At 48.0% G+C, this 27,321-nt stretch overlaps 1 protein-coding gene across 3 annotated transcripts in view; it reads right to left on the reverse strand.

Moving 5' to 3' along the window:
* Adamts14 (ADAM metallopeptidase with thrombospondin type 1 motif 14) overlaps positions 1–27,315 on the reverse strand; it is an 86,653-nt gene extending 59,338 nt beyond the window's left edge. For all 3 annotated transcript variants that reach the window (XM_017799028.2, XM_029565152.1, XM_029565151.1), the window contains exons 1-2: positions 27,088–27,315; positions 25,182–25,582 (exon numbers count right to left, since the gene is read on the reverse strand). In XM_017799028.2, the coding sequence (XP_017654517.2) occupies positions 25,182–25,582; positions 27,088–27,253 (567 nt within the window). In that variant the 5' untranslated portion in view covers positions 27,254–27,315. The remainder of the gene's footprint in view (positions 1–25,181; positions 25,583–27,087) is intronic.
* Positions 27,316–27,321: the final 6 nt, after the last annotated feature.

Genomic DNA, 27,321 nt, shown 5'->3' on the forward strand with positions numbered 1-27,321 from the left:
TGCCCCTGATTTAAGCAGTCACAATATGCCACTCAGCTCCACCCATGTCCCCAACTCAGTCAGTTTCAAGGTTGCATATCAAGGAACCCTACAACAGTGGGCCCTTCTCCTAGTCCTTCCATCTGTTGATGAAACAGAAAACCAAGATGGTCAGAACCAAATGGCAACTTTTGTGCCTTAGCACAGACACAATCAGGAGGCTGAGAGCGCCTGGATCCTGCCTCTCTCCACGTGGTGAAGGCTTTGAGAGGAACTGACACTGATTCTATCAAAATGCCTGTAAGGAAATCCTGAATCCATCACTCTCAAGTCCAGCCTTGGCAGACAAAAGAAAAATGAGGAGGAATCCAATAGAGGGATGCTTTTGGAAGCTCTCATCAAGAAATGCCAATGGACTCTCATATGAACATTTGAAATTTGCCCTGTTCTGACTTTTTTCTAGTTCCCTGTCCAGAACTTGTAATGCTAATTACTCTTGCCTTTACTTCTCCTTCACATCTCCTATTCACCAGTCAAGGACTTTCTTTTCCCCCTACAGATAAGAGTAATGCAGTTTGGGAGTCTTTTAGCTAGACCCACTGAAGGGGTACCCCAATTGCCTCACCCTGTGTCCCTGTTCAGCATGGAAGAAGCCAGATTCCCTATCCTGATTCCCTATCCGCAAGTTGGGTAACCTCTTCAGAGGATGGTATGATAAGAATAGGAGGTAGGACTTGGCTAGGCAGTTAGTGTAAAAAGACCCCAAAGAAAAGTATCCAGTTTCTTGGCTAAAAATCAAAATGTCCTTGGGTCTCTTAGCAACATACTCCGCTCCAAAGGCCAAAAATGTCGAAAGTATTTGGGAGCTCTTATCTGATCCTTTAAAGATTTTAGGGTTACCTCTTCAGAGGGGGATAATGTTAGAGTGGCAAAAAGCCCTATAAAAAAAAAGAAGAAGAGTACATGAAGTTCTCAGAAAAAAGCGATGGGGAGATATGGGAGGAGTTGGAGGGGAAGGAGTAGGCATGGATTTGATCAAAACACCTTATATGCATGTATGAAATTCTCAATAAATTATTTTTTTAAAAAAAACAGATAATGTTACCATGAAATGCCAGGGCACTTTGTAGATAAAGACACTCTCTACACATGGTGTTTGAAGTGTGGATGGCAGTGAAATCATGTGGTCCTTCTGTATCACCACATTCCTGAAAATTATTCATATAAAATAAATGTGACTGTCAGACATGAGAAAGAGGCATGATAGGACATTTAATCATCTATATTAATTATGCTATAGAATTCAAAGTGTGTTTTTACCGCCAATAGCATATCATCTTTGAAATAAGGAACATAAAACTATATAGTCTAATTTAGGATGGGAGGCTAACAGTACCACATCGTATTTTTCCTTATTGCCCATTTATTAGGCTAAATATATTCCTTTGAGTTGAAAATTTAGAGATTAGAAGTCCTAGACCCTGTGATTAGTCCAAAGGAGGACCACTGCAGACAGGGGAGACAGTGGTAGACTAGGTAATGGCTAACAGTAGAAGAAGCATAGCCACAGACTCTGCCTTGTGTTCTAAGATTCAATAAGTACACTCAGAACTTTGGATCTCGCTGTCTGATATAAAGGATTGTCTTGGTTAGCTTTAATTGTCAACTTGGCACAGTACAGTCTAAGAGGGAACCCTCAACTGAAGAGCTACCTAAAGCAATTGTGGGCATGTCTGTAGGGGTTTGTCTTGATTGTTAATTGATGTAGGAGGGCCCAGACCACTGTAGGCAGTACCATCCCTAGGCAGGTGGTCCTGGACTAGCTGAGTACAAGCTGGCTTTAAGCCTGCTAGCAAGCAGCATCCTCCATGGTTCCTGCTATAATTCTGGGCTGTGAAGTGAGTTCCTTGGTCAGAGATAATGCTGTGTGGAATAGCAAGCAGGCTTGCTTTTAAGTTCCTATGTTGACTTCCCTCACTGGGAGGCTCTGACTTGGAATTGTAAACTGAAGTAAATCCTTTCCTCCCCTAAAAAAAAAATAAAAAGTAAAAATAAAAATAAAAAAAGAAAGAAAGGGGCTAGAGAGATGGCTCAGCGGTTAAGAACACTGATTGTTCTTGCAGTTAAGACCCAGGTTCAAATCCCAGCACCCACATGGCAGCTAACAACTGTCTGTAACTCCAGTCCCAGGGGATCTGACAGCCTCTTCTGACTTCCACAGGCATTGTACGACATGGGTGCACTTACCTACATGCAGGTAATACATGCATACACATAAAATAAAAATAATAAATAAATTTTTTTTAAGTTGAAAGAAAGAAATCAATCAATCAATAAATCAATCCAGTGTGACACCCCTGCCCAAAGGGACCTGTGTTAGCCATGTGGAAATCTCAGGAGGAGCAGGGACCAAAAGTGAGGGGCTCAAAGGCCCTCAGCTTCTCCAGCATTAGCTTCATCACTCCAATCTGTGCATCTCCACTCTGCCACTAGACAAGGAGGAGACCTCCCTCACAGACCTGTGTGTACAGTCCAAAGAGGGCTGTGGTGATCCCAGCTGGCACACAAGCACTCTGTGACAAGCAGGATCTGCTAGACCCACAGCCAGGGGAGGAAGGGTGACTGCATAGGAAGAAGAGGAAGAGCATTAGGGTGGCCAAAGGCAGTTACACAAGATGGAAGGGGCATGTCAATGGAAGGAGCCCTCAGATGGGGTGTGGAGGCATGGATAGCACAAGGAACCAGGGAGGCATTTAGGCTCGGAGACAGAAGCTGAACAAGGATAGAAGTCACACCCATTATAAACCTGTAGAGTCCCAGGGTACATGTGAGGTACAGGGCTGGTGAGAAGGCTCAGCACAGCCCCACCATCTCTTCCATACTCTTTCCTGTGCCCTGCCTGATACTCAGGAGGATGTTATTGCCCCTGGGACAAGCAAAGCAAGAGATAGTCCCTGCACAGATCCAGGCCAAGGTCACATGATGTATACTGTCTCCCTATTCCTGTTGAAACAGCCTGGCAGAGCAGAATTCCCAGAGAGAGAGGCAGAAGCTTGCCCCAGTCTTCACCCTATTCTGGCTCCTTTGCCCAGGGCCTTCTCTATTTGGGGACTTGTTTAACCAACTGCACAAAATAGATCCTTCAAACCTTGACACTTTCTGCCCCATGGGCTGATGATTCCACATGGCTCACAGGAAGGGTGTTAAGTTCTAGAATGATCTGGATGCCATAGAACTGGGCTATTGCTGCCTTCTAATCTGCAATGGCAGACTATATATTGAAGCCCCAGGTTGAGGTTTTTTTAAACTCAACAACAAAACCAGTTAAAGAACCTCTAACTTTTGCTTAGATGCTTCCAGTGACAGAAAACTTCTTCTCTTGTGATGCAATATATTCTGTGTATAGATGTTCTTAACATCTGACTGACCTTAAATACGTGTCCTATCCTCATTAGCATTAATAGTCAACTTGACATAGCCTAGAATCATCCAAAAAAGGAGTCTCAAATGAGTACTGTCTGAGGGCATTTCTATGAAGGATTGTCTTGATTGTTAATTGATGTAGGATGCCCACTGTGGGCAGCACCATTCCCTAGGCAGGTGTTCCTGGGCTGTATAAGGAAGCTAACCGAGCACGACTCTGAACAAGCCAGCATTCTTCCATGGGTTCTGCTTCAAGTTCCTGCCTTGACTTCCCTTGATGATGGACCATGACCTGGAAGCATAAGCCAAATAATTTCTTTCCTCCCCCAAGTTGTTTTTGGTCAGTTTTTTTATATCACAGCAACAAAAAGTAAACTAGAACACAATCCTATGTTCTAACCTTTACAAACCACCTTATTATCACTGTTATTATTAATAATAGTGTCCACCACTTATATTTACATGTTATCGTACAGTATATTATCTCATTCCTGTGATAAAGGAACTAAAATCAGACCCACTTCAAAAATGAATTTTAGTGATTCAAAAAGGTAAAACAACTTGCCCAAGTCCCCCAACAAGGGGAAATTCTAGAACAGGGTCCCAGGTCTGTGTGGCCCTTGACTGACACACTATGTTACCCTGGATGGTCTAGGCTGGTGTCTGCCCTTCGGGGACACTGGGAACAAGAACACAGCCCTAATCCCACCTGCAATTCTGTCAGTTTCTATTAAAGTCTGACCTAACAGAGCAAGGATGTCAGTCCTACCCCTGGCCAGCTGCTCCCATGGACACAAGCTCAACTCCTATGAGACAGTACCCTCAGCCTGAAAGGATGTTCGGCCCCCACCAGCTTCTTCATCACACCTGCAGCTCTCCTCCCACAGCAGGCCCAGTCTGCTCAGCCTCCTCTTTCCTTCAGTCCTCACCCAGGAAAGTGGAAGAGTCTGCCTCCCACCCAGTTTACTGTGTACAGTGAAAGAGCTACACCCAGACACCAGGGAGGAACTTCCTTTCTTTGTGACTGAGTCTCATTAGTCCCAGGGATCACAGTGACAACCCCTCCAGAGATTGTGCTTAACCCACTTTGGGCATGACACCTGGGTCTGAGCCAGATCAGAGCTCCCCTGGGCCCTGGAGATATTTCCCTTGGAGACAGGATGGTAGAGCAAGCCTAGCTCTAATCCTAAGCTCCAGCCATTCCTAACCTTCAGGGAGACCCAACAGGTATGACCCACCTGGGCAGCACGAACCTCTTCCCTTCCCCAGCAACTTAAGTCTGCTCTACACAGGGAGAAGTTCGGCCCAGGTCCCCTTGAATCCCTGCCCTGGCCAGGAAGCCAGGCACCACACGAGGCAGACAGACTGGCAAACACAACCTCCTGGCTCCCTGCCTCTCACTAAATTACCCCGTCTCTCAATTTACGAGATGTTTATATTTCTGAAAAGTGGTAGCTAATTTTAAAGTACTAAAATCAAATCAAATTTCTGGATAAGACATCAAGGAAGGGGGGTGGTTAATTGTGGTAGTCTGGAAAAATCAATGTCAGACCTATCTATTTCTACTTGTACCTTCTTTTATAAACAGTACATACGTAGGAAACATATACTAGAAAGACTCCTCATGTAACAAAAATAAAACAAAGAATCCCTGGTTACATCCAATGGAGCCACATGGGCCCTCAGCCAGTCTCTCTGGATGGAAATTCTCCCAAGGGAGGGCCTGGCTACCCCAGCCTTGTACTAAACTCCCTTTGATGTGGCTGTTTGTAAGGAACCTTCCTGGGAAACAGGTGGTAGGTTCTGTTTGGATTTTCCAAAGTGCCTGGTGGGTGACATCACTCTCACAGCAAAGGTAATAGCTTCTTCTATCTCTCCACCCAGAGGCCTCCAGGCCAGCTGAGTTCTCCCCAGTTCCCCTGGGAAAAACTTTCAAGTTCAGGGTGAAATTTCAGGGCACCTAAAGAAGGCAGGATCACACGGCAACTAGGGAGAGGAGGAGTGTTGCTTAAAAATCATCTTGTGGCTAGAAAGATGGCTCAGCGATTAAGAGCACTGGCTGCTCTTGCAGAGGACCCATGCTCGACTCCTAGCACTCACATGGTGGCTAACAACCATCTGTAACTCCAGTTCTCAGGGACTGATGCTCTCTTCTGACCTCTGCGGGCACTGCATGACACTAGTGCACTTACCTACATGCAAGCAATATACTTATACATATAAAATAAAAATAATAAATAAAACTTTTTAAAAAATCATCTTGTGACTTGCGATGGGCTCCAACTGAGAAAGTTCAGTTTATTACCTGTAGCTGTCTCCTAAGAGGACAAAGTCCCAAATATTTTACCAGGTAATTGAAGCCAAATTACTTTGACTTAAGTAAAAAACATAAACTTATGCACACTTTGCATAAGTATGCAGGTATATGTATGAGTACCTTTGCTCTAAAATTCCATGTAGATGGAGAGGCAGAGAGGACGCTTGAGCCAGCCAATAGATCTCCAAGGCCTGGGAAATGTATTTATAAATGGAACCTAAGTCCAAGCTTAAAAGTACACCAGGCTCCATCTGCACCCTGTCAAGTACAGACAATGAGCAAGGAAGGACTTGGCCTGTGGTTCAGACAGGTGCAAGAGGCCTGGCTCTGAGCTGACTGCAGGTCCTCTGGGAAGGGGAGCTCTCAGTGTCCTTGTTCCCCAGAAAGACAGTTAGTCCATTTCTATAGCTGTGACCAAATAGCTGACAGAAACAGCTTAAAAGCAGTTTATTTTGGTTCACAGTTTCCTAGATTTCAGTCCATCATGAAGGGAGGGTGTGGTGGAGCTAAGCGGCTCACATATGGTAGCCAGAAAGCAGAGAGAGAGAGAGAGAGAGAGAGAGAGAGAGAGAGAGAGGAAGAAGGAGGAGGGAAGGAGGGAGGGAGGGAGGGAGGGAGAGGGAAAGGGAGAGGGAGAGAGAGAGAGAGAGAGAGAATGAATGAACTAGCAGTAGCGGGCTTCTTCCTGCTTTTATTTCCCCCAGGCTTCCAGCCTGTGGGGAGAGGGGGGCTGTCCACTTTCAGGGTGCATCTTCTCCCTTCTCTGGAAACTCCCTCACAGAAACATCCAGAAATGTGCTCTACTAATCTTCTAGGTTGAACCATCACAGACCCATTTGAACAGGACAGCTCCAGGGACCCAGCTGTGGTATAGACCAGATCTCCTCTCTTCCCTTCCATGGCTGGCCTATCCAGCATCTCCCAAAGGAGAAAAACGAAAAGCAGCCACCTCCCTACCAACCACCCCACCACCTTCCAAGGTGATGACACCCTTGGGTCTGAGTTTGTTTTCAAAATTACCATTGCAAAAGTTTTAGTGCCATGGACATCCCTCAGTCAGCTGTGTTGTCAGCACGTCCAGCTTAAAAGAAACCCCAGCAGCTGGAGGCCAGATGAGGTCTGGACATGGCTTCTAGCAGTTTCCTAAAGGGATGGTTGAATGGCCCTCACTCCAGCACCCTGCCTCTGCTGCATTATCCCCAACCACTGTCACTTTGCTCTCTCCCTAGACTATGGGGCTACCACAGCCTGCTCCATCCTCTGCAACCTTGACCACTTACCACCATCCCGCTCCAGGCCTCACTTCCCCTTCACCACCTTGGAACTTGGTCAATGTGAATGATAATGCTGCAAACATCTATAGCTCACTCAGCCCCACAGCCCCATCCTATTCACCCAGAAAAGCTCCCCATCCAGCTATCCACCCACTCAGTGGGGAACACACACACACACACACACACACACACACACACTCACACACATACACGTACACACACACACGCACATACATACGCACCTGCCCACTGCCTGCACTTCAAACCAGCAGCTGTTCCTCTTAGTGTGCATGCCACAGGAGCATTTCCCTAGCCCATGTCTGCCCCACATGTTCTCATCTGACACCGGCAGCCACACATCTGGTACATGCATGACACCGATGAAGGTTCCCTAGTGCCCATCTGTTCCAGGTCTCCCAAATGACTAGACTTTCAAGGGAGCTCCTACTACCGTGGTGTGAACAGCTCTCCCCAGTCCTCCCTCAGTCTTCCCTTCTCTTCTCTCCTGGGGCTGAGTGTTGTGCTCAAGGTCACCTCCTCTTACCTCCTTAGCACCTCAGTTCAGTTCCTGTACACATGGCTGTCTTTTTAGCACCATCACACTCTCCTCTGCTGCCCTCAACATCCAAGTGTACCTAGGTACATCCCATCCCTGACTACCTGTTGCTGGAGTTGCTGGGGTCTCAGCTTCTCTTAGAAGGAAGGGCTGTCTGCACTCACAGCCTTGTACCTCTCAGGCTCCCTCTCCCCACCCCATATTGGCTTCTAGAGTCACCACTTCCTGAAGTCACTCATTGGTGACCACCCTGTAGTCAAAGCTAGGTATCATTCCTTTATCCTGTCCAGTCTCTAACTACTGGCTCTCCCTTGGCATGTCCCCAATCCTGGCTCTAAAGACCTCATGCTGGCAGATAATTCCCAATTACATCAGCCATCCCAGCCCCCTTCAGAATTCCCTACATGATTACTCAACACTAGAGACCCAGATCTCCATTGGGCACAGGCTCAGTAAACTTCAGGAACAAGCTGTGGGCTCGCTCCCACTTCCCCTTCTCTGAATAAAAATCAAGGTAGGCCAGGGCTTAAGACCCTCAATCTCTAGCAACTCCACAGAGTCAGTGCAGCTGCAAGCAGCACCCAAGGAGACCTGCGAGGCTCAGGCTCTGATGGGCTATGCTTGGCTTATTTCTGAGCCATGACATGCCAGGGGCAGTCTGTCCCCACACCCTGAGACAAGGTTACTGCCAGGTCTCTCCAAGGCAGCCCAGACCCTGTTGTCCCTCAACATGTCTCCATGTCCATATAAGGCACCTACTGTGTACACAAGCATGATGGGGGTAGAGGGAAGGGTGTGAAAAGACAAGCAAGACTAGCCTCTGCGCTCCTGTTAATGGACATGTATCTGGACTATGTAACTTTCACAACTTCATAATGAAGACAAATAACCCAGTTTAAAAATCAGCAAAAGGTCTGAACAGATTCTTCTCCAAGGAATACATTAAAATGGCCAATAAGTACTTGAAAAGGTATCCAGTATCCTTTGTCAGCAGGAGAACAGGAATCCAAACCACAGTGAAATGCTACTTCACACCCCCAAGGTTGGCTAGAGTCAAAGTAAGATAATAACAACTGTTGGCAAAGATAAGGAGAAACTGGAGCCCTCACACACTACTGGTAGGAACTTAAAATGTGCAGCCACTTGGAAAGCAGTCTGTCTGGCAGTTCCTCAAACAATTAAGTAGAGTTAACACATGATCCAGAATGTCCAGCCCCAGGTATAGACCCAAGAGAAATAAAAACTAGTTCATGGATGGTTATTCATCACTGTCAACGCATAGGATTTAGAATCACCTATGAGACACACCACTAGGTGTGTCTGTGGGTGTTTACAGATTGGTTTAACTGAGCAGGGTTGGCCCACTCTAAATGTGGGCAGCACCAGTCCATGGGCTGGGGTCTCAAGAGCTCATAAAAAGGAAAAAACAAAAAGGCAAATGGAGCCTTGCAGATGCAATGCAGCCATCAGCTTCACACTCCTGCGGCCATGGCTTCCCACCATGATGGGCTGAACCTCTTCTTAAACTCTGAGCCCATATCAATCCTTCCTTCGTTAAGTTGCTTTATTCAGGTATTTTGTCATAACAACCAGAAAAATAGTTAATACCGATGTTTATAGAAGTATTTTTTCATAGTCATCACAAAATGGAAATGGCCCAGATGCCCATCAACAAAAAAACAGAACAAAACATGGCATATCCAAACAACAGAATATTACCTGGCCATTAAAGAGGAATGATGTACTGATGCTCACCACAATGAAGGTGAGCCTGAAAACAATATCCCAAGTGAAAGAAGCTAGATGCAAAAGACCACGCGTTATATGAATATCTTCACAGGAAACCTTCATAATATTTATAGAGATGGAAAGTAGATTTATGGCTGCAGGGCTGGGGTAAGGACAGATTGATTGTGGGTGGGGCATAGCTACAGGGCACAGACATCTACAAGCTAAAGAAAGCCTTTTCAAATTGACCCTAAAGATAGTCTTGCATTATCTATGAATATAACAAAAAGCCATTGAACTGTATGCTTTGAGCTGGTGAATGACATGGCGCATGAATCACATCCCAGTAAGGCTGATGCACACTCAGAGAGACACAGACACAAAGAGGGGGACATCCTCACAGCACCCAGGCAGCCTGCTTCCGCAGAAGCATGAGTCAGAGTACTTAGGATGAAAGCCTGCGGACACTGTAAACTCAAACCTGATGTGAGGCCCCAACTAGGAGACCTGCCTGGGGCCCAGGGCGGCCAAGGCCTGGGCCTGAGCCCAGGAAAGTCTGCAGGCTGATTCAGACCGAGCTGCAGCTTCAGGGACCAATAGGAGAATGGGACTCTGATAGAATGGGGTTGTACAAGGCCAGGCTTGCCTTCCGCTGGTGCACTCTGCTGTCCCCCAACCCAGAAGCATGTGAACTCCCAGGACAGGCCAAAGGCTGGGAGAAACCCCAAGAACCTGAGTCTCCACCAGGCAAAAACGTCACCTGGGATGATGCTGTCTGTGCCTTGGTTCCTGTGATCATGGCCCCTCCAGGCTCTGGGAGGTTTGCAGCAAGATGGTGGATGAGGTGAGAAAAGGCAGAGACCCTAGATCCAGAGAGCCCCAAGTTCAAATCCTGGCTCTGCCACTCTCAGGCACACGACTACAGGAGTCACGTGACATTTGTGTATCTAACTGGTAGAGAGGTGATGTACATGGTACATCTCAAATGGTCTCCCCATGTGGCGACAGGTGTCTCCACATTGTTTGCTATTGTGACTGTCATTATTACCATTTAGTGACTCAGGAAGGGAATAGTGGATTCAGCACACAGGAAAGCAACACACTTTAGATTCTGCCCTCACTGGGTAACAGAGATCATCTCCATGCCTGTTTCCACATCTGGAGCCAAAGGGTTGGGAAGATAAAATGAAATAAGGCAAAGAGAATGCTGTCTCCCCCTACCCACCCCCTTGCCACCCGTGGAGTCTGGCCCTCAGAGGAAGGGGTTCTCTCCTTTCGTGCCTTCCTGCTTCCCATGACACAGCTCCAGCTGTGTCAAACACATGGTAGATCTTCTAGAAGGCTATGACAGCTGTCTTCACTCCTGGATGCTCATTTTAATCACCCAAGGAATTTTGAGAACTACTGCCATGCAGACCACACCCATGAATCAGACCTCGGTGAGCAGGGCTTGCCCTCAAAGCTGCTCAGGTGGTTTCCACACTCAGCCAGGGCTGAGAACCATGCACCTTCACTCCAAAGGCTTCCAATTTACAGAATGGCATTCAGAGGGGTGTCTAGGGGCTGGTCTGTGTCTCTTTCACAAAGCAGGCAAGTGGGCACAGAGTTAGTCAGAATGAATATAGGAAACAGGCAAGACAGACAGACCCCAGTGGACTATTTGTGCATGCTTAGAATGTGGTGGAGCCCAGCTAGGCTCGTTCTGCACACATCTGGTGTTAGGAGACTCCTCTGGGCTGAGAGTGATCAAGGACCCTTGAAGTCACACTCTGTCTTGGTGTCATCTCAGGACCTCACCTTCTCCTCCCCATAAGCACAAATCCTCTGTAAGTGAAGAATAACTGGTCAAAATTGTCCCAAGGACAGTGGGGGACTTGGGGAAGGAAGACGGTCCAGAGAGGAGGAAGAGCTGTGATTTGCAGGCAGCCAATGCCAAGTCAAGGATGTTTCAGCCACCTAAGGTGGGAGTCCGCAGTTCAAACAGAGACAGTTACACACAGTCCCTCTGTACTGGAGTTTCTGATGGTGATGATGATAATGGTGGTGGTAACAATTAACTGTCCGCTACGGCCAACCAGAATTCAGTTGCTCAGGTTGTCAACATCTTGGTAAATATAAAGCAAGGGTAGTGGTGCTTATTTCTGCCCCACTCCCATGCCCAGAGGGAGGAGTCCTGCCACACAGTGGATAAGGGCTCATACCTACAGGTGCTCAGAACCTCATCTCTGGCTGCAAACCTCCTTCCTCTCCCCCACCACCTCCTATACCGCCTCTTCCCATCCCCCTGCAGCACAGCCAGAGTCAGAAAATTCCTTGCTGGGGCCAAAGCCACCCAATGTTTCCATTCCCCAGTGCCCAGAAGCCACGTGGCTCAAAGGCTCCCCACCCTACTCCATCACCACCACAGCCCACCATGATCAGGCTGGGAGCTCTGCCTGGTTTCTTGCTTGGCTCCCAATCCTGGCAGTGGCTGTGGCTTCGGGACGAGAAGACAGGAAGCAGCCTTCGAGTGCCAGAAGGTGGTGTGGCTGCCAGGCCCAAAAAGAGGAGCAGTTCCATGCATAGAAGCCCTGCAGTCTGCACCCTGTGGCTCAGATGCCAGCCAGCACATAAGGAAAGGGTAAGGCAACCCTTGGGAAAAGTCGGCCAAGACAGGACCCAAAATGACCTCGTCACAGCCAGGCCTCCCCTCTCACCAGCTCTACAGCAGCCTGACCCAGACACTGCTGCTTGGACTGTAAGCCAAGCCTCTCATTAGATTACACATGTAAATGTTCAACATGGACTCTGATATGGGCTCCGGTCTGCGGCAAGTGATAGAGGAGCTTGGTGGTAAACAAGGAGAAGGTTCTTGTGGAAGGCGGGGAGGCACAGGAGACGGGAAGGTCTGTGCTCAGACACCTGAATCCCCTGACACCAGGCTCTAGCCCCAGTGGTCCCAACAACACACTGACTCTCTGGACACCATAGGACTCCTCTGCACAGGGTGCAGGAGCAAACAAATACAATGAAATCTTACTGGGGACTATACTACTAGAATGTTCCAGATTCCCAGAATCCCAACACCTCACCCATGTGTGTCTGTCAATTACCATCAGCACAAATGTCCATCCTGTAGCCATGAGACCCTTTCACCTGCAGCACCACTAATTCATTCATCCACTTAGTCACTCATTCATTCACTCATCCATTCATCCATTCACTTACTCTTTCACTTACTCATTCACTTAGCATTGATTCATTCACCTGCTCATCTACTCATTCACTCATTCAACTCATTCATTCACTCATCCACTCACTCATTCATTTACTCATCTACTCATTATGCATTCATCTACTCATTCACTCACTCATCCATCCATTCATTCACTCACTTACTCATCTACTCTATTCATTCATCTACTCACTCAGTCAACCACTCAGTCAACTCATTCATTCATTCATTCATCCCCTCATTCATTCATTCATCTGTTCATCTACTCATTCATTCATTCATCCACTCATTCATTCATTCATTCATTCATCCATTCATCTACTCATTCATTCATTCATCCACTCAGCCACTCATTCATCAACTCATTCATTCATCCACTCATTTATTCATTCACCTATTCACCCACTCATTATTCATTCATCTACTCATTCAGTCATTCATCAACTCATTCATTCACTCATTCACTCATTCATTCACTTATTCATCTTCTCATTCATCCATTCATTCATCAACTCATTTATTCATTTATTCACTTATTCACTTACTCATCCCCTCATTATGCATTCATACACTCATTCATTCACTTGTTCACTCATTCGTCCACTTATTCAGCCATTCATCAGAGAATGTGAAGTGGGTCCAGTTCTTGGTACTGGCAGTAGTTAAAAAATGCGTCTTCTGGGGCTGGAGAGATGGCTCAGCAGTTAAGAACACTGGTTGTTCTTGCAGAAGACCCAGGTTCAAATCCCAGCACCCACATGGCAGCTAACAACTGTCTATAACTCCATTTCCAGGGGATCTAACAGCCTCTTCTGTCTTCTTCGGGCATAGCACAACACTTACCTACATGTAAGCAATACATGCATACGCATAAAATAAAAATAGTTTTTAAAAAAAATCTGTCTTCATGGTCTGGGGAGATGGGTCAGTGGGTAAGGCATGAGGACTTGAGTTCAGATCCCCAGCATCCATGTAAAGAGCCAAGAAAGGCTGTGCTGAGGAGACAAGAGCTGGGGCTCACTGGCCGGCCACCCTAGGTGAAAAGCACCAAGCTCCAGGTTCAGTGAGAGGCCCTGTCTCAAGTAAATGAGGCAGAGAAAAGACAGAGGAAGACACCTAGCACCCTCCTCTAGCCTCTGTTCACACAGGGCATGCATATTCACACACAAAAAAATACATCTTCAGTCTCCACACAAAGCTGCTGTTTTGCCAAGCTGCTGTTTTGGCAACACACCAGTGAGCTGCAGCAGCTCAGTGGGGACAGTGGCCTGAAGCAAGAGCAAAGACACTGGAAGCTAGAATTTTATTTTATCTGTGGTCTTGCAAATTGAACCTGGAGCCTGGTGGATGGAGGCAGGTGCCTTACCTTTGAGCTACATCCCCAACCTTTTATTTATTATTTAATTTATTTATTCATTTATTTATCTATTTATTTATTTATTATTTACTTCTTGTTGTTGTTAATTTGGGGACAGGATCTAAGTTACCCAGGTTGGCCTTGAGCTCAGACAGCTTCTGTTTTGCTTTGTTTTGTTTTAGACAGGGTCTCATTATATAGCCCTGCCTGGAATTTGATATGTAGACCAGGCTGGCCTTGAATTCATAGAGATTTGCCTGCCTCTGCCTAAGTGCTGGAATTCAAAACATGCACCACCTTGATCTTTTTCTTTTCTTCTCTTTTCTTTTTAAATAAGACAAGGTCTCACTATATAGCCCAAGCTGGTCTCAAACTTGTGACAGTCTTCCTGACTGAGCTTCCTGAGTAGCTGAGATTACCAAGCCCAGAAAGGTTAGAATATGGCCCATATAAAAGATCTGCTTTCTCACAACTGTGGTCATGGATGAGGGACCAGCACATTTCACCCAGAGTCTATCCAGGGACTATGGGGACACAGCAGCCTCACGTCTCCAAGCCAGCAGTCTGTTGGGAGCAGGGTTTGCGTCCTGACCAGTGCTCCTACCTTCAGACCCTTCTCTGAAGCCAGCCTGTCTATAGCTCTAGTCACCATATCACTGAAAGCCAAACAGACCACAGGACTTGTCATGTTCCATGATGAACGTGTAATGAGCACACCACAGCAGCCCACTGTCTGAGACCTGACTATGTATAAAACTACAGCCACAGTGACTTGGGCCTGGAAAACACCAGAAAATTCCATTGGAGCTGAAGCCCTCTAACTAGACCATTAACATCTGTTTGTTGTTGTTGTTTTTAAATTTTATATGTATGAGTGTTTTGCCTGCATGTATACAAGTGCACCTATACCATACAATATCCACAGAGGCCAGAAGAGGACAGTGGATCCCCTAGAACTGAAGTTACAGAGGGTTGTTAGCCACCATGTGGGTGTTGGGAACTGAACCCAGGTCCTCTGCAAAAGCAGCCAGTGCTCTTAACCGCTGAGTCATCTCTTCAGCCCTGATTTGTTTTTTTCTTAGCTTCCCTCCAGGTCTTAAGGAAGACCATGCCATGCAGAAGGTGGGCAAGTCTACCCCACAAAGCAAGAACCTAATAAACACCTCACTCAACAGTCAATGAAGCCCAGGGGTCCTAGGATGGCCCTGTGCCTTTCAGCATCCATCACCCTGCAGCTATTGCCATGACTACCATCTCACTGGCCATCACTGGCCTTGACTCACTCCTCATATGAACTCAGTCCTTTTCCATTGACTCAGGACAAGCTGATGGATTATGGGAGGAAACTGAGCACCCTTTTGCACCCAGAGGGGACAGTCACCTGCTTCTATGTGATCCTGGGTCTCTTCCCTTCCCTGGACCTTGGCTTTCTCAACTGGAAATTGAAAACAGACACAAGAGACCCCAGAGCTTCTTCTGGACACCACCAAGGCCAAGAAGAGAGCAGAAACTACATTGAGTTAAGATCCAGCATACGGGTGCTTGTAACAGGGGCCATTGCATTGGGTGGTTGTCACAGATCTCCTGAGCTGTCCAGGATGAGATGCCATGTGGACACTGATATCAGTGGTGGTAGTTTTAGAGTTTTGAAGACAGGGCAAGGCCCACACGCTAGAAACACAACACTGGCGCCCTAGCAAGCAGCTTGAGAACTTTCCACTGCAGAGCCTTCAGAGCTGGAAACCCCACAGGTGCTTGCTGGGGGTGGGGCCTTGGTCTCCCTCAGGGAGGCTGGGAGGTTGATGCCTGGAGACACCACTGAGAAAAGAAAATCAAACCAGCCCTGGCTGGAAGGGGAGTCACTCAGCTCCATGGCAGAGGCAGTGAGGTGATGTCTGGCTTTTATTCCATATCATAAATAGGTTATTAATCTAGGGCAGACAGCAAGGCAGGGCTGTTGGGAGACAGGGAGGTTAGACTGTAAGATCTGACTGCCTCTGGGGCTGGAAAGTCCCCAGAATCCAGGCCTGGGGTTTCATTCACACAGACCAAGGCCCAGACAGGAGCAAGAGGGGGGAGCCCGCCCACGAGTGAGAGGAAGAACGTGCAGCAGGCATCCAGGGGTCTGTAAGCAAACCCCCGTACATCCCGGGACCACTCCAAGCTCCCATTCACTGTCCCCAGCTCTGAGCATTATCTCAAGTGCATAATTTATTTCTATGTTTATTTATGTGTCTGTGTGTATATATGTATATAACAAGTGTGTGGGGTTGCCCAAGTAGGTCAAAAGAAAGTGCTGGATCCCCTGGAGCTGGAGTCATAGGTGGTTGTGAGCCACCCAACATGGGTGCTAGAAACCCAAACTTAGGACCTCTCAAAGAGCAGCAGCAAGAGCTCTTAGCCACGAGCCAATTCTCCAGCCACAAGTGCGTCATTTCTAATCAATGAAACTACAACAGAAAGGGACTGTGGATGGAGCTCAGTTGGTAGAGTACTTGCCTGGCAAGCACCAAGACCTGGGTTCCTTCCCCAGCACCACATAAACAGTGTGTGGTTATGCACTCTTGTAATCCTAGCACTCAAGAGGTACAGCAGGAGAACCAGAAGTTCAAAGCCATCCTCAGCTACATAGCAAGTTTGAGGATAGCCTGGACTATATGAGACTGTCTCAAAAAACAACAACAACAACAACAAAAACCTATGGTAAGGACAACCACCTATAGATATGGAAATGAGCTTAGAGACGTCATGTCCCTTAGCATGGAGGACTGTCTGTGAAGAAAGATACAATGTTCTTCCTGTCCCTGAGTGCAGTTTCTCTGCAGTGAGACTTTGCCAGTCTTCCTCTTGAGAAGAGCCCGGTGTCCTCACCCTGGGAAAATCTCTAGCCTTGTAGTACAATTTGGCGGACACGAGGAACATCCTGAACGTCCGAGCCTGGGCCTTACGAGACCTACAGCTTCTGCCTTCCCCATCTTGGAACCGTGCCTGGAGACAGTGGGAAAGAGCCAGGCTGCATGCTGGAGGATGAGAGGCCACAGCGGGAGAACATAGGCTGTCTAACTTACAGCCAGCACCACATTGGCATGGGGATGAGGCCAGATGGGACCCTCCAGCCAGCCCACCTGCCAACTGAGAACAAGAGAAAGCCCCGGGCGGGGGGGGGGGCGACCAGAAGAGGACCACTAGGAGAAGGCCTGGATGAGGTTAGGACCAGGATGGGCTCTGACTACCAGATGAGGCACAGAGACCCCTTGGGAAAAAATAGGCAGGAAGACCCTTGGCTGCTTCCTGCCTGCCACCATCCTCAGACCAGCAGGTGCAGCCAATGAAGGCACATCACTAGATGGTTACAACTGACAGATCTGTATGGAGCTCTTTGCAGGCTGGCAATTCTAGAAACTAATGACCTCCAGGAAACCAAGGAACAGAGAGGTTAGGGAGTTACCCAAGGTCACACAGCATGCACAAGGGAGAGCTGGAATTTCAACCCAGTCAGACCAGTTCCCCAATACACACTGCACTGTCTACTGGTTTGGGCTGAATATGTCCAGTATCTGCATTGAAACCTATGTGAGTGTATTCAAAAGTGGAGTCTTTAGTAGGTGATTAAGTCATGAAGCCCAAGCCCCTGGAATGGGATTAACCACTTTATAAAAGGCCTAGCGGGAACTCACTAGGTCCCACTGGCATTCTGTACTTTTAACCTCTTCTTTCCTGTAGAATGCCTGCATTCCTGCTGTGTGGCTTTAAAACTCAGCTAAACACACTATGTGGGCCTTATATGGACCTGATTCAAACATTTTTAAAAGAAAATGAGCTGGGCTTGATGGTACATGCCTATAATCCCACAAACTTGGCAAGTGGAGGCAAGCTGAAGGATCAGGAGCTCAAGGTCAACCTCAGCTACCTAGCAAGTTAACCAGCTTTGGGCTACATGAGAGCTTGCCTAAAAAAAAAAAAAAACAAGCAGAAGGAAATGCTAAATGTAAGACTATAAAAATTAAATAAATAAAACTCTTAAAGAAAAACAACTCATGTATATCCTTTAAAGCCTGGCCCAGTCGGGCATGGTGGCGCACGCCTGTAGTCCCAGCACTTGGGAGGCAGAGGCAGGCAGATCTCTGTGAGTTCAAGGCCAGCCTGGTCTACATAATGAGTTCCAGGACAGCTGGGGCTACAGGGAGACCCTGTCTCAAAAAGACGAAAAAAACAAAACCTGGCCCATCTCCACAAGCCTTCCCTGCACCCCTCATCTCCTGTGCCCACCCCCAGACTACCTTGCAGCAATGCTGTGCTTCCCTCATTTCCACAGTCCCTGGGGACCAGGGCAGGGTGCATGTCAGTCTTCACTTTAAATGGTGGACTTCCCAAGGCTAGTGAGATGGCTCAGCAGTTAAGAGCACTAGCTGCTCTTCCAGAGGACTGGGATTCAGTTCCCAGCACCCAAATGGAGGTTAACACCCAATCTTAACTCCAGTTCCAGAGGATCCCACGCTCTCTTCTGGACTCTACAGGCATTGCACACATGTGTTGTACTTATATACATGCAGAAAAAACACTCATACACATAAAATAAACAAAAAGAAATTATATATATAAATGGTGGCCTTCCAATCTGGGAGCAGAAGACCCAGCTTCAGCCTTTGCAGCCCCAGAACCTGGTCAGAGGCCTGGTTGCACTCAGCACCTGTGGGTATATCTCTCAGTCCACTGACCATGTTGCTGGGGTGGGGGCAGGGAGCAGAGAGTGGCCAGACTGAGGATAAGGTGGCCTAGGCCTCCAACATGGCTCAGAGAAGAGTGAGACCAATCCTGAGCTTGACCCTCTGGACTGAATACTCCTTCATTTGTTCAGATGGGCTGAAGAAAAAAACAAAACGAAACAAAACAAAAGCCTGTTTGTGGAGAGACCTGCAGCAGACTAGTATGCCCACTGCTATGATGAGAAGCATTGTCTATACCAGGGCTCCACTCTTACTTGAACTGTGTCACACAGCACTGATGATCTACATATTGCAATACAAGGATTCCTGGCAATATCTGTAGTATTTGTCATTATTAATAATTACTATATTAGGGGCTGGAGAGATGGCTCAGCGGTTAAGAACACTGACTGCTCTTGCAGAGGACCCGGGTTTGATTCCCAGCAGTCACATGGTGGCTATGAACCATCCTTTACTCTAGTTCCAGGGGAATCCTAAGTCCTCTTCTAACCTCCTCGGCATTGCATAACACAGCTACACTCACTTACATGCAGGCAATATACTCATACACACAAAATAAAAATAATAAATAAAATATTTAAAAATAATTACTATAATTATTAATAAATATCACTATTAATAAATTAATAAACTATTAATTAACTGGACTAACCCCCCACTTTTCAAAGTCCTGCCATAAACACTTCACATGATGAGGAACCCAAGCCCAGAGAGCTTTAAAGGACCACACTTCTCACACCTAAGCCACCTTCTCACAAAGACTGCTAGCAACGCCTTTCCCAGCCTAATTGCTCACCAATTTGGCTACACTGGCTAGCCAGTGAGCTCCAGGGGTTCTCCTGTCTCGACCCCCCCAGCACTGGGATTACAGGCATACACAGCAACACCTACTTTTTCACATGGGTGCTGGGGATTCTAACTCAGGTCCTCATGCTTGTCAACTCCCTGGCCTATGGTAGCCCTGATTTTAAAGACAAAAGGACCTTAGTTAGTTCAAAAGAGCTGCTGGACCCTGGAGGTAGGGGGAGAAGCTGGGCCAGGATCCTGCTTCTGGCCCCGCCTCTGGGCCACACCCCAGCCCTGCCCCGCCCCGCCCCACTCCACTAAAAATGCAACATTCGCAGAATGGAAAACGGGAACCAGATGTGACAAGTCTTACACGTGTGGCTGCTTTGCGCGCCAGGCCCTGACTCACAGAGGCACTAAAGGCAGATGGGAAGACCAGCACAGTCAAGCCCCACACAGCCTAGTACAGGGCCTTGAAGACCAGGCCCCCGGAAGGTAGACATGGCTGACAGTCTGGGTTCCAGATGGACCAATAAGGCCACAGCCCCACTGAGAAGCAGGGACCTCATTCTGCACCATGCAGTACCCTCACACCCACAAAAAACTAGCCTCCACCTGAGGCCCATGTTCCTCCCAAGTGCAGAGCCTCAGGACCCTGAGAAGGAACCAGAAGGGTCACTGCTGCCACCTAGATCAGTTCCCAACCTAGGCCCTTGGATCTGAAAGTGTCCCAGGCTACCCCTGCAGGAGGCAGGCTGAGCCTTCCACATCCCTTATTTGCTACACCAAACACTCTCAGGCCTGTCTGGGTTGGTCTATTTCTGCTGGCCAGGGGCCCAGCACTTAATTCCTGTTGGTAATGTCTGGATAGTTCTGAGGCAATGTTACTTCCTCCAGGGAGCCCCATTCAGCCCAGCTTTGGTGCCTCATAACCCAGGACAGGCCTGGCTGGGGTGTTCAAAGCTAGGTCGTAGAAACACATGACTGACTCCTCCCCACCCCTGGTTGGAGCACAGGCCCAGTACTGTGCCAGGCCTGGGTTGGGCTGCAGGTTTAGGGAAGAGTGAGAGCCGTCCTGAGCTTGACCCTCAAGATCTAACACTCCTTCAGTTGTAAGACAGGCCAAAGGAAACTCTTCTTTGTGGACAAACCTGCAGCAGACTAGTAAGTCTGTCCCACCAGAATGAGAAGCAAGAAATGAGCTCTATGTCAGGGATCCATCCGAATTTGAACTGCGACCTGCACCAGGGGCAGAGACCCTCATCATCCACTACCATCACCTGGAACAGTGGGCATCTGAGACAGGAGACACTGAGCACTGAAGTTAATTCATGCCCACCTAGGATCTAGGATCTCACTGGCATCCTTTTCCCTAGTCAGTACTTACTTTTTTTTTTTTTTTTTTCAGTAGTCTCACTATGTAGCCTTGGCTGGCCTGGAACTCACTACAAAGAGCAGGCTGACCTCGAACTCACAGAGATTCTCCTGCTTCTGCCCCCTGAGTGCTGGGATTAAAGGTGTATGCCATCATGGTTTTAAGTGTGTCATCTTAGTATACTTTTAAAAATTTTATTTATTATTTTTATTTGTTGTATATGAGTGTATTGCCTGTATATGAGTGTATTGCCTTACATATGTAAATGCACCCGTATAGTACAATGCCCTCGGGGGTCAGAAGGGGCCATTGTATTCCCCTGGAACTAGAGTTATAGACGGTTGTTAGCCACCATGTGGGTGCTAGGAATCAAACCTAGATCCTTTAGAAGAGCAGTCAATGCTTTTAACCACTAAGCCATCTCTCCATTCTCCTTAATGCATTTTTAAAAATATTTTATTATTTTTATTTTATGTGTATGAATATATTGCCTGCATGTATGTGAGTGCACCCGTATCGTGCAATGCCGCCGCAGAGGTCAGAAGACTTCAGATTCCCCTGGAACTGGAGTTAAGGACGGTTCGTAGCCTCCATGTGGGTGCTGGGAATCAAACCCTGGTCCTCTGCAAGAGCAGTCAGTGCTCTTAACCGCTGAGCAATCTCTCCAGCCTAACAGCCAGTGCTTTTAACTGCTGAGACATCTCTTTAGCGCCCCACCCCCTTAAATAAAAAACTACACACATTATGTTTTATAGCTTTTTCTTTTTTAAATCAGTGAGGGCCCATGAGTTTTGTTGGGGTGTTCTGACCTCCACGTCATTGCACGATATGGGTGCACTCACATACATTCAGGCAATATACTCATACACATAAAATGAAAATAATAAAATATTATTTTAATCATGCCGTACCTGAGGAGGTCAGAAGAGAGCATCAGATCCCCTGGAACTAGAGTTAAGGATGGTTGTTAGCCACCATGTGAGTGTTGGGAATCGAACCCGGGTCTTCTGCAAGAGCAGTCAGTGCTCTTAACCGCTGAGTCATCTATCCAGCCCCTCTTAGTGCATTTTTTAAAAGTCATTTCAAAAGGAATGATTCTGGAATTTGAGCTGTCAGTGAAAATGGGGTTAAGAGTCATAGACTGTGTAAAAGTGATGGGTTCAACATGGTCATAAGAAAGGCTGCAGTCTGGCTGGCCTCTGAGCCTGAAGGTAAGCCCCCTGGGTCATATGAACAAGCCACCTCTCTCTCCCATGTCTCAGGCAAGTAGTGAAATCTGAACCTGAGGATACCTCTGGACTCACCAGTGTTGTGGACTCCACGGACAGGCAGTCAGGGAGTGCTGCCCTGGGCCTGGAGGGGAGGTATGCAAATAGACTTGAGGGCAGTGGTGGCCTGGTGGTACACAGTAGCCCAATCCAAGGCTTGGCCCAGTGAGTCACTCACCAAGGGCAGGGAACCCTGGCAAGCCACTCCTTGGAGCCTGTATGTACAGTACAGACAGAGGCTTGGAGAGTTCACTCATGGGCAGCCTGTGAGACCTCATTCAGCCTCTACCAGCACCACCCAGTATGTTCCTACCCACCAGGGAGCATCAGGGTAGCTTCTCTGGACAAAAGAATAAAACCCAGAGTCAGTGAGATGGCTCAGTAGGTCAAGGGGCTTGCTGCCAAGCCTATCATCCTGAGTTCGATCCCCAGGTCCCACATGGTGGAAGGTAAGAACAGACTCCCATATGTTGTCCTCTGGCCTCCACATATACACTGAGGCATGTATGTGCCCATACACAGAGCATACATACATGCACACATTAAATTAATTAATTCATTAATTAAAAATATTTTTAAAAACCCAGAGATGGGAAATGATTTAACTAAGGGCACACAGCTAAGGGGAACATTTATTACTCATAGTCCACTAATGGTCAGCAACACCATACCAGTCACACACAGCTCCAGGCCCACCCATCAGCCCCACCATCTATCAGTGCCAGCAACCAGGCACAAGCATCATCAAGCACACTGCACAGTCTGGTCATGTGGTCATACTTCATTGGGTACTGAGTCGGGGTCCCTTATGGCCCTGGTCTTGGCAACATCTAGCAGAAGGCTACCACTTGTTAGCAGACTGCCAAGTTCTTCTTGAACAGCTACCTTAGTTGAGGCCCCAACATGCACTGATTAATCACCTCCCCATGTCTTGCTTCAGGAAGGCAAACTGACAATGGATCCCCAACTTACCAATATCTGGGCAAGCTCCCACTTCTCCCACTGACCCTATACCAGGTTTCTCAAAGTCTACTATGGAACCCTTGCTCCAAATTAATTAGAGAATCTGGCTGATAAAACAGATCTTGGGTCTCTTCCTGGAGTGGCAGATATGGCACCTCTGACTGAGTGTTAGCAACTTTAAGAACCAGCTACTGCCTAGACCATGTCTCTTAATAGCAGCCCCATCCCCTGCAGTGGCACGAAAATAGTTTAGGGAAAGGCCAAAAAAAAAATTTATTTGTTAATATCTAAAGCCCAGAGGCTGGGGGAATAGCTCAGTGAGAAAAGTGCTTGCTATGCAAGCAAAAGGACCTGAGTTCAGATCCCCAATACCTGTGTAAAAGCCAGGTGTGGCAGTGTGCCTGTAATCCTAGAGCCTCTCTACCCAGCCAGCCTAGCTGAACCAGTGAGTCCCAGGCTGCATAAGAGACTATCTCAAAAATTAAAACAGAGGGGCTGGAGAGATAGCTCAGCAGTTAAGAACACATACTGTTCTTACAGAGGATCTGGGTTCAGTTCCCAGTTCCTATATGACAGCTAACAACCAACTTTAATGCCATTTCCAGGAGATCCAACACCCTCTTCTGACCTCTGCAGGAACTGCACAGTTCATGCAAGTGATACACTCATACACATAAAATTAAAATAAATAAGCCAGTGCTCAGAATGCAGCGGCAGGTAGATCTCTGTGAGACTGAGGCCAGCCTCTACATAGTGAGTTCCAGGCCAGCTGGGGTTACAGGGAAACCAAAAAAATTTTCTCAAAAAAAAAAGAAATTAATTAGTTAATTAAACAAAATAAATAAGCAAAAAAAAATAGTAACATGGACAGTGACAGTGATAGAAGTCAACCTATGGGCACCACACACACTGACATATGGATGACATATGTATAAACATATATACACATATCATGTAGACACAAAATATATGTATCCATATACATATATACACACATACATACATGCATATATACATAAAGCCCAGATATGCACACAGTATATCAGCATATCTGAAGTACTGAAATTGTAGGGGAAAGGATTAGGTAGAGAAATATCTAAAATGGTTTTATAGGCACTGACAAGAGTTCAGGGAGCAAGGGCCTAGACACAGGCAGCCAAGGCACTCAGTACAACAGCATCTGCCAGCCCTGCCAGTGCAGAAGAATTCCAATATCCTTCTCCATCCTGAACCCTTTTTCTGAAGGGCACAACCATAAGTGGGTTCCTTCTTGGGACATATCAACTCATACCTGGTGACACTGACAGGGTAGACTATGGAAAGAGTCATCTACCAGGGCCCAGAGTGGCCAGGCAAGCTCCCAGGGGCCTGACACACTGAGGAGGGGCAGCAGGGGGAGTCGAGGGCCAGCACCCATGAACAGAGAAAAAGAAATCACCATGGCTCTCTCATCTGCAACTGATGTTGAGTGATAAAGGCAATTCCAGCATCTGGAGGAGGATGAGGGTTCCAAGAGAGGGAGCACTAGGAACAGTCTGGGAAAAGCAGGTGACATGACACAGCAACAATGGCACGCATAAACCAGTGACTCCCACTACCTGAGTCTGGTTGGTGAGACAGGTCACACAAGATTACTTTTGTGGGGACAGGGACCAGGTTCCATCCCTAGCACCTAGAACAGTAACTATACAGAATAGATAAATAAATCTCACTGGGGTGTGGTGGTCCATGCCTATAATCCTAACTCCAGGAGGCAGAGCTGGAAGGATCTCAAGCCAGAGAGCTTTGCAGCAAGGCCTTGGCTCAGTAAGCAAATCAGTCAACCCCTGTTCTACACATAAGAGAAAAAAGCAAAAAGAAGGTAACTCATCCAGATGTGCACAGTTTTCACATGCCTCAGTCACCAGCACATTCTAGAACCTACCTTCCTCAGCCCTGTGTTAGTCTGGGCCCAGAGGCCCCAGCAGGTAGCTTGTACCCTAGATGGGTCCCTGTATGGTGAATGAACAAGATAAAGCCACCAGCCTACCTTGGCCACCTCACAGCTGGCAGAGCCTGGTGGCTGGAAAGAACATGTTGGTGACCTATCTGGAAGGTAGCCCCCTAGTGTGGCTTACTACACAAAAAGCCTTTGGGAATCCTGAACCTGTAGGTAGGGGCAAGATTGAGGAAAGAGCTAGAAAACTCAAGAGGAGTGAAAGTCATGTCCCTTACCAATCCATCACAGTTGCTGATGGCAACAGCTGCCCCAGGCATTCCGGTGACGCCTCCAGTGTACACACACTCCTGCTGTAAGGGCTGCCGGAAGAGCTCCTGAAAGTCCTCCTGCCACTCCACTGAGGCCCCCGGTGCTACCAACCTCCGGTTGGGCTGCAGGTGCAAGTGTAGCTCCTTCCCAAAGACAGTCACATTGAAGTAGAGGAAGTGGCGCCTTGGCCCACCAGGCCTCGGGGTCTCTCCTTCCAGGCTCAAGGGGCTTCGTGCCACCCGGAGGTGGCTCCCTGAAGAGGCTGCTGCAGGGCCAGACAGCACATGGGAGAGGAAGCGACCATGAGGATCCGTACTACAGGGCACAGTCACAACATAGTTGTGGAGCTTCCCAGAGAGGTGCAGTTCTGTTAGAAATAAACAAAGAGTTACTTGACTTTGCAGAGGTAAAAGGAAGCTGGGAGTCCCACAGGGCAGACAGTGACAGGAAGCCCTGAGTGTCACCTTCCATGGATCACATTCATGCATTCTCCATCCACTGCTTCCTGCACTTGGGATGAATGGTATTCAGGCAGATATACAATTGTGGACATGCTGCTCCCTGTACCCTTCAAGTCTTTTTATAGCTAGCTGAAGAAAACAAATGATGCCAAACTGAGTCCTGTCACTGTAGCAACAAGACTTCCAACCTTCTTGCCTAGGAAAAGACTGAAATTCTCTGTAATCACCCAGGGCTAGAACCATCCCAACTCCCCCAGCACGCTGAAGTCACCAGCCCAGCCCAGGGCAGGGTTCTTGCCAAGCTCCCAAGAACGCAGCTGCCAAAATAAACACACCTAGAAACCCAGGGGATCCTAGCCTAAGTTGAGGAGCAAGGTGGGGCTAGAGAAAGAAGCGAGAGAATGCACCGTTATATAGTTTTCCAAGGTTAGAAGGAAAACTTTTTTAAACAGTGAGGTGACTGGGAGATTTCTGCATGGCCCAGCCCCAAGCAGGGTAAACACAGAATTTCAAAAATAAAAGGAGACACAGGGGGTGACCTGCCCACTTGGGCTGAATTAAGTGTGAGGTCATGGCCTCATGCTCCACGCCATTTGCCAGTGGCCCCATCCTCACACAGCTTCCCCTGTGCCCAGTCAGGCCAGGCAGAAATGACAGCTCACTGGCTTCCAGGCCTGGTGAATCATGGATACAAGTTTGAAAGAATTTTCATCTCTACACAGTTCTGTCTCCAACTTCCCCAGTTTACAGCATTGATAAAACACAGAAAAGGATGCGTCCTGAAGGTCCCAAGGCCACTGTAAATGGGGGCATTGCCCCCCCTTTACTGATGACAGCAGAAGAGCCCAAGACTGTGTAAGAGGGGTCCCACTTTGGCACATGACCCCAGCCTAGAAATGACCAGAGCCTGCTCCCTGAGCCCAAAGGGCACTCATGCTATAACTGTGTGTGCTGTGTGTCCATACTGCCTCACAGTGTCTGAGGATGCTGTAGGGGCACCAGGTGGGAGACTGTTCCTGTGCAGAAGCAAAATGGCCAGAGTTCTCTGCGATGGGAAGCATCACCTGCTAGCCCGACTCTCTGTGGGACAGACAGGCATGCTTGCGTGCACACAATCCCACATGTGAGTATCCAACTTGGAGACATACTAGACATTGAAAGATAGAGTTATACAGGAGAGAGAGACAGAGACAGAGGCTTTCCGGGTACCCGGAGAAACTCCCCTCTTACGGGTCACTTCACCTCCAGGACAGAAAAGTGCAGAAATCACTAGAAGTGGCCAAATCAAAGCAACTCAGCCCGCAAATTCTACTCCCTCTAATTCTGTACCGCTGGCTCCCGCACCCTGGGGCCACCGTGGCTGCCTGCACCCCGGGATCCCCGAATACCCACGCATCCGGCCCGCACGCACCTGGGGTCTGGCTGCCCGCGGCGGCGCCCAGTGCGCAGTACCAGGGCAGCAGGCAGGACAGCAGCGCGCGGACCCGAGCCATGTGGCCCCGCGCGGACGCGGGCCGGGCAGACGCCCGAGCGCCGGGATGCCCGGTCACCAGCCTCCGCCTCCCGGCCCCCCGCATGGCGCCCCGACCCCGGCTGCAGCCGCCTTGGTCTGCCTGCGTCGCGGCGAGCAGCTGGGCTGCGGTGG

This window comes from Nannospalax galili, unplaced genomic scaffold, assembly GCF_000622305.1.
Source record: "Nannospalax galili isolate Female #2095 unplaced genomic scaffold, S.galili_v1.0 scaffold1437, whole genome shotgun sequence".
Taxonomy (NCBI): domain Eukaryota; kingdom Metazoa; phylum Chordata; class Mammalia; order Rodentia; family Spalacidae; genus Nannospalax; species Nannospalax galili.